Source organism: Neofelis nebulosa, chromosome 3 (assembly GCF_028018385.1).
Source record: "Neofelis nebulosa isolate mNeoNeb1 chromosome 3, mNeoNeb1.pri, whole genome shotgun sequence".
Lineage (NCBI taxonomy): Eukaryota > Metazoa > Chordata > Mammalia > Carnivora > Felidae > Neofelis > Neofelis nebulosa.
The window spans coordinates 8,416,734-8,428,856 of record NC_080784.1 but is presented as its reverse complement, the minus strand read 5'-3'; the positions used below and the strand labels follow the sequence as shown (position 1 = coordinate 8,428,856).

Genomic DNA, 12,123 nt, shown 5'->3' with positions numbered 1-12,123 from the left:
TAAGTTACTTCAAAATCCATTTCGTCAATACACTCTTACTTTAACTATCAGTATATCTTGAATTTACTACTTTTGAATTTCCAAACTTAATCTAAAAATATCATTGTTGTCATCCAATATGGTATGACCTTGTTCATAAGCAGCTTTTATAAGTCTTACAGTCTAACAACTTAAATCCTTTTTAAATTCAGAGTTGAATAACATGTCCAAACCAGCCATTAATAATAAGCAGGACAAAACAAAATAGTGACTTATTTTAAAAATCTAGGATTTTGGATGAAATTTGAAAAAAGTTATACATCATTAAATATATAAATACTACTGCATCTATACATCTTGATTATAGGCAGTATTTGAAACTTCGACATTATTTTTCAAAAGTATTATTAAAAATATATGTAATACTATGTATCTCCGATAAAGTGGTATCTGCAATCACTAAAGACATAAAAAGAAATGTCCAGAAGCTTGTGTTATCTTTGTAGTCCGCATGAATATTACACAATTAATGAGTCTGCATTACTGAAAATGGAAAATGTTCAACTGAAGGTCTATTCTAACATATGTGTCTGTACCTTAAATATAAATCCTATAAAATGTCATATATTTAGGAAAATAAATCTATGTTAACTGAATGTAAGCTCATTACATATTTCAGATAAATATGATGTACCCTTTTGCATCCTTACTTTAGAATGTTTCGTGTGTGTGTGTGTGTGTGTGAGACAGACAGACAGAGAGAGAGAGAGAGAGAGAGAGAGAGAGAGACAGAGAATGACTTAATCTCCGTGTTCATTCCAAAGATTTGTTGCTTTAGAAAATACCATCTTTTGGGGCGCCTGGGTGGCTCAGTCGGTTAGGCGTCCGACTTCGGCCCAGGTCATGATCTCGTGGTCCATGAGTTCGGGCCCCGCGTCGGGCTCTGTGCTGACAGCTCAGAGCCTGGAGCCTGTTTCAGATTCTGTGTCTCCCTCTCTCTGACCCTCCCCCGTTCATGCTATGTCTCTGTCTCAAAAATAAATAAACGCTAAAAAAAAAATTAAAAAAAAAAAAAAAAAAAAAAAGAAAATACCATCTTTGTGGCCCAGAAACAACATGCACACTTTAAAGATGAAGTACTAACCCTTTCGGTACACTGAATAATGGAGATTTATAAAGGATTCAGGAAGACAGTCGGAGCATTGGGACACCCCACATGCAACTGACACTGTCAGTAGCCTGGCAACAGACTACTTGCAAAGATATTACTTTATTTTCTTAACCTAAATTCAATTTTGTGTTTCAATCTCCTATGAAATGCACCTACATACATTATAATTACAGTAGAGATGCTCTACACATTAAGTGCATGAAATGCAAAAAAATTAAACAGTGGTAAGAGTATATTTACATTAGATTTGTATAATATTAAAGCTCATTTCTGAATATGCGAGAGTATGCAAATATGAAATAATCACAATGAAATTTAAAATATAGGGGCGCCTGGGTGGCTCAGTCAGTTAAGCGGCCAACTTCAGCTCAGGTCATGATCTTGCAGTCTGTGGGTTCAAGCCCCATGTCGGGCTCTTTGCTGGCAGTTCAGAGCCTGGAGCCTGCTTCCAATTCTGTGTCTCCCTCTCTCTCTGCCCCTCCCCTGCTTGCTCTCTCTCTCTCTTTCTCTGTGTCTCTCTCTCTCAAGTAATAAACATTAAAAAAAAAATTTTAATTATAGAGTTACAACTGCCAAAAATAAAACTATAAAACTAAGTGAAAATTAAGTTCATATATGTGTCTGTGTATCTGTAGAAATATGTACATATGCCATCAATATTAATCCTATCAAAATTAATTCTATCATAATTTCGTACTAAAGATCAAACTCACTTGTATGTAATTTTTCAAAGACTCCATTTTTAAACCACAATTTTAACTAAAAAAAAATCCAACTTATCTTTTCCTGTGAACAGTTAAAAAATATTATATTGAAAAATTTACTAGGCTGAATGCTGATTATATAGGATATATATGCACAGACATATCATCTGAAAAATATTAAGCTGGATTTTTAAAGAAATTAGTCAATATTCATGTGCCAATTCTCATTATTTAGAACAGGATCTTTCATTCCCATTTAAGTCTATGTAAGAACTGATCAAAACCTGAGCCAGAAGAACCTCAAGCCCATGAAGACGATGTGGTCATTTCAGGGTCAAACTTTATCCATATGTAATAACCGCAACTCTCGTAATACGTCTCAGAGCCAGGAATTCATTTATAAAGGCCAATGGTAGTTTTAAAGGGTGTCAGGATGGTGTCAGGATGGTGTCAGGACAGAGGAAAAGAATTTGAATTCTCATAATCTCTAAACTACCCTAAAGTCACTATATAAACGAACACCCAATTTTAGTAAAAAGCATTTTAGCAAGCTAGACTACCATCCCTATGCTTTCCCACTGAGAAATACACGGACTACACTGGGAAAAAAGCCTCTGGATCCACATCAGAAATGCGCGTATTATTCCCTTAAAAATGCACACGCACAATACAGAGATGCTGTGGGGTGTCTATGTCCTGTGGCACATAGTAAACCCACAAGCTGGAACAGTTCCATCATTTATGGATAAGACTGGAGTCCAGAATGAAAAGCTACCCATGAATCCTCCACCTGTGTCCTAAAGAATGCTTTAGGGTCCACGATATGAGGATTATTCCCCAGGGTTTGCTATTAACTGGCTCCAGAGATGTTCACCGGCTTGTTTCACAGTTGAAAAAACAAATCTCAAGAAAAGCCCAAAGGGCAGGAGGCTTTAAACTGCTGAGCAATTACAACAAAAGAGATAATTAAAAGGAAGTAAAATACTGGGAAAATGTCTTTCGTTGATGTGTTGAGAAAGGGACCCGAGGAAGTGAGGGGGAGAAGGCAGTGCTGTCTATCTCCAGTCTTGTCTGCCCTCGAACAACGACGAGGACCAGCTGGTGAGACTGCGTGAAGATACTCTGGCTCTTTTGTTCCAGTCACTAATAAAAGGAAAAATCCAGGCTGTGTAAGAAGAAAAGAGAGACAGAGAGAGAGAGAGAGAGAGAGAGAGAGAGAGAGAGAGAGAGAGAGACAGACAGAGAGAGACAGAGAAAGAGGAGAGAAAGGAAAAAAAGAAAGAAAAATCCACAAAGTGCCTTCATCTAAATGATTAAGAAAACTTCCATTAAAAAAGTGAAAATAATCAGAGACGTCATACAATTTTACACAAAATCCATCTTGATTAGATGCATTTTTAAATAGCAGTTTTCTACTATTGCAATAACAGATCAGAATAGCTGTTTTCAAAATACTATACAAAAGTTGCCATAGTAACAATGCCAAGTCCTTTTGAAACATAATTAATTGCCTAAAAATTCATCAAATAGAATATGGCACTCTTCTTCAGAAAATTTCTGCATTTTCTTTTACAGTATTATTATATATGTAGTATTATCATGCACATCTTCTATTTCATCAAGTTTTTCTCTATGTAAAATGATTTCGTTAAAAGTATTACTACTTTCATCCATCGGTCTCATTAAAAAGAATTCTGTTTTATATTTAAAGCTTAAAGATAATCTGAAAAAATTAAGAATTCATCTGAAACTAGGACGGACAAAAAAAATGCCTTTTCCTCAATATACAACTATATTTACATATTCTCTTCTTACCTCTGCTTTTGAATCGATCAAGTGATTATCTTATTTACCCTCAGAATATTTCAATGAAAAAATGTCCTCAACATAAATGACAAAGAAACACAGCTGCATGAGTAGTAAAGCAGAAAACAAAACCCACAGAATATCGTAATTACAACATAAATGTATCTTACTCTTTGCAGTCCTTCATACCAATCATCTTGATCAAACCAATCTGAAATGTAAGTCATCCAAGCCATAGAATGTTTCTACTTTAATCAAGGCAATTGGAAACTCGGCATCAGAACAGTCAGCACCTAAAGTAACAATAACGTGTTTCAACCAAAAAGCTTTACCAAATTCTGCCTTGTGAAATGTTGTTCAGTACAAGAAGCTAGAAGCACAGCAACATTTCAGCTGAGACAGCTTTCATAATTTACAAAGAACAGCATCTGTAAAAAATAATGCTAACCCAGAAAATGTAAGCCTATAGTCAAACAGGAAAGAAAAACCAAATAATCATTACGTTGTTGTAAAGTACCAACAAATGCTTCATCAAATATTAGGCTTTCAATTTTCATTCTAAAAAGCATGTGATTCAACTTTTTCAAGAAGGCAAATTAGTTCCAAAAGTGACCCAGTTATAAATAAGGAATGCGAAGAAAGCACAAAGCAACAGGAAGGAGAACATTAGTTCCACTCTCAACCTTAGGAGTTGGAGATAAAGCCGGAAGAAAGCCTCTGCGTTAAAAGGTCTATGACAGGGGCACCTGGGTGGCTCAGTCGGTTGAGCGTCCGACTTCAGCTCAGGTCACGATCTCGCGGTCCGTGAGTTCGAGCCCCGCGTCGGGCTCTGGGCTGATGGCTCAGAGCCTGGAGCCTGCTTCCGATTCTGTGTCTCCCTCTCTCTCTGCCCCTCCCCCTCCCCCGTTCATGCTCTGTCTCTCTCTGTCCCAAAAATAAATAAACGTTAAAAAAAAATAAAATAAGGGGCGCCTGGGTGGCGCAGTCGGTTAAGCGTCCGACTTCAGCTCAGGTCATGATCTCACACTCCGTGAGTTCAAGCCCCGCATCAGGTTCTGTGCTGACAGCTCAGAGCCTGGAGGCTGCTTCAGATTCTGTGTCTCCCCCTCTCTCTGCCCCTCCCCTGCTCATGCTCTGTCTCTCTCTGTCTCAAAAATAAATAAAAACAATAATAAAAAATAAAATAAAATAAAATAAAAGGTCTATGACAAGACCAATTCTGTATTTCTATTTGCTTCCGTCTCCATACTTGAGAGTTAAGTCATTTTAGAGTCAGCTGACTGCTCATTACCTAAGTGCCTCGAAAAGTCAAAGGCCACACCTCACTTAATAGAGTGCTCATATGCTTGACAGAGAATCACAATCATGTGAATTTGATTTATTTTTAGTTTTACTCACTTCTGGAAGAAATTTACTAGCCATGCTCAATAAGAGATTCCCTGGGACACTGGAGAGCACGTGGACTTCAAGACGCCCTCCGTAATGTTGACCTGCTTCTCCCAACGTAACAAGTCCTGACTGATCTTTTCCTCACCAAAGAATTGCACCTCAGTGGAGAAAAAAGGAAAGAAGAGAAGGGGGAGGGGGGTGGCGCAGAAAGAAAAAGAAAACATTTGGGTGACTTGAGTGTTTCATTATTCGTATCCCAAAAGTAGCAGGGCATCTGTGCTGGCATAAAAAGGTACGCATGTAGGACACATGAATATCACCAGGGCCGACTGAGAAGAGCCTTCAAAATTTATCAGATGGAACATGGGACTCTTCTTCAGGGTACCTCTTCCTCCTTTTCCTCTAAGGCCTATTTTCAAATACCTGCTTGAAGCCTCAGGTCACAAGGCTTGGGAATAGGCTTTTCCTTGCGCAGGGAGTTGGAGGACTGATGTAATCTCTTGTTTACCTCTTGCTGGACTCCTTTCAACCACCTCTAAGCATTCCTTACTTTCTCCTGCATTCCCCGTTTCAATGACTGTCATTATGCTCTCGGCAGTAACCTGAGACAAACACCTCACACCACCTATGATTCTTCACCGCCCTCCTCCGCCCGTTCCACTACATGTGATCACCAAGTCCTATCAAACTATCTTCAAAATCTCTCTTCAAAAGGCCCTTCTCTCCAGCCATAGTGCCACTGTTCTAGTGAAACCCCTCATCATGTCTTGTAAAAACTAATAAAATAATTTACCTATTCATTTTCTGCTTGCACTGCAATTGCTAAACACGTTCTATACCATCATGATTTGACGCCTGCGAGTTTTTAAATGCTTTTGCCTGAGCCGGCCTTCCCCTGCCCCTGTGAATAATGAGCTCTTTGATATTTAAGGTCTTCTAAGACCCAACTTAAAAACTCTTCCTCCTTGAAGACTTTCTCAAATGCACCAAATCCCTCATCTTTTATCGCCTTTTATTTGCATTCACTGGATAGTGATTACTTGTGTGGACAAAAATTGTGAGTTCTCCAAGGCAAAGGAACTTGCCTTATTCGTATTTGCATAGAATATACAGAGTGTTTGTTGAGTGAACTGACACTCCCGGTGCTACAACAGTTTGTCAGCTAATGGCAGGTCACATGAACTGAAGGTACTTACTACTGAAACTTGGAAAGGGTCTGAAGGAATGCATCCAAGTGACAGGTGATGTACTTACCAACAAGTGAAATAGGATTACAATTCAGATCCTTATAGGGAGATGGCTAGCCAAACCATTTAAGAAGTGTTGTTTAAGTGTAAAATTAAAGGCCAACTTGAATCGGTAAAATTATTTTAAAGTCGTAGCAGCACAAGTATATTTATTACACCACTGTAAAGACAATGCAGTTAAAATGAATACCTTGCTTATAGGCACACAATAGTTCGGATGTTTTATTTTGCGATATTTTTCCACAAGCACTATTTACCATATTTACAAGAATTAAGAAAAGTAAAATATTTCACATCATGTAATCTCCGATGAAATATTATCTTGCGTAAGATACGTAGTTCCCAATTGTAGTTCAGGTATTTTGAGGATCTGAGAGTGACTAGAATCTCACTAATTTAGTGTAAGAACGACAGTTTTCAACTCTCACCTCTCCTCGATGGGTTAGGACTGTGTGGAGTGCAGAGCTGAAATCTGGCCTCACAGGGGAACCATGTCACCATCACTCAGCTGTAACTGAGACACAAAGGACAGAGTCAATCTGGCACTTCTCCCACATACTTATTTATGTCTGTGGATTGGTCTGTGGGTCTGACCGATTATTGTTAAAATCACAAATTTAACGGGGCGCCTGGGTGGCTCAGTCGGTTAAGTGGCCGATTTTGGCTCAGGTCATGATCTCGCGGTCCGTGAGTTCGAGCCCCACGTCGGGCTCTGTGCTGACAGCTCAGAGCCTGGAGCCTGTTTCAGATTCTGTGTCTCCCTCTCTCTGACCCTCCCCCGTTCATGCTCTGTCTCTCTCTGTCTCAAAAATAAACGTTAAAAATAAAAATTAAAAAAAAATCACAAATTTAACTTAATTCATAGTCAGAAAATTCTTAGTACCTCCTATGACTAGTGCTGGAAGGAAATGATAATAATCAAAGGCTAAATATCATGCTAAAGAAAATGAGGAGAATGAAGTAAAATTTTTTCTAATGTGAGGAAACGTACTGTAAGCATTCATGTCCAAACATACAAGTAACCTGAGGTTTGAGTACTGGTTCTGTTTCATATCCTTCTCTGTATCTTTGCCATGACCCCACCATGGGTAGACTGTATGCCACTGCCCGTTGGCTCTGGACTTGCCATATGACCAGTTTTTCTCAGCGATACATGCACGGAAGTCAGAGTGCTCCGGTTCCAAGCTTTGGAGACAGGGCCTGCTTCATGCCTTTGCGGCTCTGCCCTAAACGTAAGAACATTCCATGGCTATCCTACTGGTCCAGGAAGGAGGAGAGACACAAGGGCAGGGCTGCCACAGACAAATCACACACACCCGCTCGGCCAAGCCAAACCTGTCGTAAACCCCAGGATCGTACTTGTGAGTGTTATAAATGTTTAACGTCGTATTTTGCTGAGTTTTGGAATGGCATGTAGGAAGTATTTTTGTGGCATCACTAACTGACACATTACCTCCTGTGGGAGACACACGCCCACGGAGATTAATCAAATCAATACTCTCATCTGATATACACTAGGAAACCGGGGTCTACTGCCTGTGGGAAATAAGCAAGATTCATAGTTATGACTATCTATGTCCTTGGCAAAGTTTTTTGTTTTTGTTTTTTTAATTTTTTTTTCAACGTTTTTTATTTATTTTTGGGACAGAGAGAGACAGAGCATGAACGGGGGAGGGGCAGAGAGAGAGGGAGACACAGAATCGGAAACAGGCTCCAGGCTCCGAGCCATCAGCCCAGAGCCCGACGCGGGGCTCGAACTCACGGACCACGAGATCGTGACCTGGCTGAAGTCGGACGCTTAACCAACGGCGCCACCCAGGCGCCCCATCCTTGGCAAAGTTTTAAACGCGAGGACTTTTTAAAAATTAACTACATATACCAAGAAATAATTACTTATATAAGGAATCTGAATTACCTCATGTTATTTTTTTCAACCTTTAGGAACCATGAGAAAATGGCCTCTTGTGTGATCCATCCATACACATGCAATGTCTCCACTTTGCTATGCCTCTTGTGTATGAAGTGCTTTGTAATTCTAGGAGCAACTAAGGGATGTAGCCATTTGAACTAAATAAAGTAGGGCCCTGTTCTCATTCTGAGAAGCTGATCCTATGTGGCAGGCATCAACATCCTACTATAAATATGGGGATTAAAATCAAGATACGTGTCAGCAGTCCCTAGCCTAGAAATCAAAGGACTTACAGTTCTCTGGTTGTGATTTCACACGAACCTCTGGTACCACGTCCTGAAATGTTCATTTCTGCCCTCCTCTGTCTAAACTTGACAGTGTTTTCATTTCCTTGTGCCTGTTTAAAATCCTAAAGGGAGTAAAGTGACCTGTTGTGCCTATCTACAGTTTGGTCTCCATCATGGCTGTTCTGATCGAACGTTTCAATTCTCTCATCCAGTTTTACCTCAGACCAACATACTGGCTTCACCCTCTGAAATTCTGTTTGCAGGTGATTCCTTCTGTACTAAATCCATCCCTCCAAGTGATGTCCTCTTACCTACCTGCACCACAGTTCCTGTACTCTCTTAGTGAGCCCCCGTCTGCCATCTTACAAGACAGAAACGGTAATTATTTTGAACTTCCTAACAAACCAAGGAAGCACGTGCCATTGCTTGTTCACCAAAACAGAGCAGAGTCAAGTGTAAAGCAAACGGCACTGTTCACAATTCTTCTCTTGCCTGCCTGTATCTGTCTAGAATCATGGCAGGTGGGTTAGGGGAGAGGACAGTGGCTGGCAAGCGCACACGAGCCTCATGCTGAAGGTGCTGCACCAAATGACAGAGACCTGGGATCACCTGTCTGCTTCCCCCTCCTATGCACAGACACTCCCCGTGAGGAATCAGCAGAAGGCAGATGACAAAGGCATCGTATCATATGATTTGGGGGAGTTGTCAACCCCAACTAGATCAACACTCTACCTGAGAATCTCAAGAGGGGGCTCCTGGGTGGCTCAGTCTATTAAGCATTCAACTCTCAGTTTTGGCTCAGGTCACGATCTCATGGTTCCTGAGTTCGAGCCCCAGGCTGGGCTTGGTGTTGACAGCGCAGAGCCTGCTTGGGATTCTCTTTCTCTCCGTCTCTCTCTGCCCTTCCCCTATTCTCATTCTCTCCCTCAAAAGTAAATACACATTTTTTAAAATGTGAAGAGGAAGTCCGAGTTAGAGATCAGATATACAGTTTATTCAGTAAGCTCCAAACAGAATGATTCTATATATTTTTTAGAATGATTCTATATGATTAAAAGATGGTTACTTAGAAGACCTTGAATCCCAGCCATGGCAGACAAGTGTGTATATACATACGTACGTACAGACACACACACACAGGTGTGTGTGTGTGTGTGTGTGTGTGTATACACGTATCTCTAATGCTCCTACCAAAGACAACTAGAAAAGCTGGATGAAAATGTGTAAAATCCAAACTAAAAAGGGGAACCCCAAGAGAAGTCCACAGGGTCTTGCCAGGCACTTTTTCTTTGGTGGGGAAGGGGCAGGGAACGCTACTGTTTCCCCAGTAAGATTTGCCTATAAAAGTAATGGCTAAACTACTAAGAAGTTATGGGGAACTTCTGGTACTCTCACACGGCCTGAAGAGCAAACCTGGAGTTCAGATGCTGCCAAGGGAAAAAGTGATCTAATAACGGTGTTCCTTCAGCAACAACTGCCTGGGTCTACCTCTGAAGACTAAGAATGAAGTAGAACTAGCCCATCCCCTACAAAGAGTGAGGCTCAGCTTCAAATAAACTCATTCCATAATCACACGAAGTTGATCATCCCTACCCTACTTCTCTCCAAAAGCAAAAGTGTGTATTCTCTGGAGGAAGAGGACATTAAATTGTCACGCTAGAAAGCAGGCAAGAAAAGTGCAAAGAATAACAAGCCCCTCTCCGAAGAGAAAGGACATACGAATGGTTCCACTTTTGACAAGGCATGGGAAAAAGAGATGACTGCCACAAAAGCAGGTAAGAAAAAAAAATCTGATAAAATGGTAATTAATTCCTAAAGGCCAATGTGAACTACAGCATCAGTTTAAATTTTTTTAATGTTTATTTATTTTTGAGAGAGAGAGAGAGACAGAGCACCAGAGGGGGAGGGGCAAGGAGAGAAGGAGACACAGAATCCAAGGCAGGCTCCAGGCTCTGGGCCATCAGCACAGAGCCCGATGTGGGGCTTGAACTCACGGACTGCAGTATCATGACCTGAGCCAAAGTAGGACGCTTAACCGACTGAGTCACCCAGGCACCCTTTTTTAAAAAAAATTTTTAATGTTTATTTTTGAGAGAGACAGTGCATCAGTTTTTTTAAAAAAAATAGAGGTTTCATGGGGTGTCTGGGTGGCTTAGTCAGTTAAGTATCTGACTCTTGATTTCGGCTCAGGTCATGATCTCACAGTTCATGAGTTCGAGCCCTGCATCAGGCTTGGTGCTGGGAGCTAGGGGCCTGCTTGGGATCCTCTCTTTCTGCGCCTCCCCTGCTCTCTCTCTCTCAAAATAAACAAACATTAAACAAACAAACAAACAAACAAACAGAGGTCCCAGATGCAAGCTGAGTTTGTACTCATTTCTAAGAACTTTTCCACTGGCCTCAGCTGGGTGCTTAGGAGAAAGATGGGGCAAATCAGGACGGTCCCCCTGGTGGCTCAGATTTGCAGGAAGCTTGGGGCTGTAGACAGGTGACAGGCATGAAACATGGCGTATCCCTGAATCCTGCTCTCGCATGAAACAAATCCTTCAGCTACTAGAAACGAGGGAACAAACACCCTCACTCCGGGGACACTGCAGGGAGAGAAAACGCAAACCTTATCTGCCTCCAGGAAGGCACAGAGAATCCCCCTTCCCAACCCCAGGAAGGAGGTGTTTCCCCCAGAAGGGGGAAGGGAGGCAGCAAAAGCTGTGTGTGCTGGGGTGCCCCAAAACAAAGCACGGATCTGCCACTGTTTGAGGGGGCGCGAAGCAGTTCGCACCTGCTCAACACCCACCATGGATGCACAGCGGTTTGGCCGCCAGGGTGCGGTCGGGGAGGGGGAGACACAGAAGTGTCCCCAGGAACCAGATTCCCCCGGTCTGAGAGGTAAAACTGTAAGACAGTGATACACTGGGGTACTAGACAATAAGTAAAATGCATTATACATGACACAATGGATACACCCTACAATGTAAGGACAACTGAAGGTCAAACATACTGCCTGAGTCCCTTTAGAAAAAGCTGGAACACAAGCAAAGCCGATCGATGCTACGAGGAGTTATGAGAGAGTTTTCTTCGGGGAGACAGTAGTAGTGACAGGAAGGAGCCAGGAGGGGGATTTCCTGAAAGTTTACGATGTTTCTTTTATGCTAATTATGCTAATAAGCACATTTTGCCGGTACAAAACACTAAACTGCACATTTCTGCTGTCAGACATATAATCTAAGTTTTAAAAATTATACACTAAGAACTCACAGCAGTGCTTTCCAATACTAACAAAATTAACAGGGGGGAAAAACTCCGAAATGAACTTGTCCACATAAAGATATTGTAGAATTGGATTATATCTTCTACTAATTTCACTTGGACTCTTCATCTCCTAGAGCTTCCTGCCTCACTTACCACTTCCAGCCACGGTATCTCGGAACACATTAACTTCAGTCTCTGTCCCTGGGATCCAGCACTAAGACTTCTTTAATCCCCAAGTCTTTTTAGAAGCAGTGCCAGGGACAAGCAGATGAGGAAGGAGACAAAGAATGATCCCACAAGAAGTGAGCAAACACCGAAGTCTCCCTTTACAGGCTGAAAGGGACTGGGCTGGGCTGGATCAGGACCTGTGCTTGGGGGTCAAGAG

General features: G+C 41.4%; 1 protein-coding gene across 10 annotated transcripts in view; it reads right to left on the bottom strand.

The window, feature by feature from the left end:
• WDR17 (WD repeat domain 17) overlaps positions 1 to 12,123 on the bottom strand; it is a 108,376-nt gene that overhangs the window by 77,423 nt on the left and 18,830 nt on the right. For 5 of the 10 annotated variants that reach the window (XM_058719905.1, XM_058719908.1, XM_058719909.1 and 2 more), the window contains exons 1-2: positions 6,725 to 6,810; positions 3,831 to 3,953 (exon numbers count right to left, since the gene is read on the bottom strand). The exons of 1 other annotated variant lie outside the window; for it this stretch is intronic. In XM_058719905.1, coding sequence (XP_058575888.1) covers positions 3,831 to 3,896 — 66 coding nt within the window. In that variant the 5' untranslated portion in view covers positions 3,897 to 3,953; positions 6,725 to 6,810. Of the gene's footprint in view, positions 1 to 3,830; positions 3,954 to 6,724; positions 6,811 to 12,123 lie in introns of those variants that run through there. 4 more of the 10 variants (XM_058719914.1, XM_058719913.1, XM_058719906.1 and 1 more) reach the window with 3 other exon arrangements.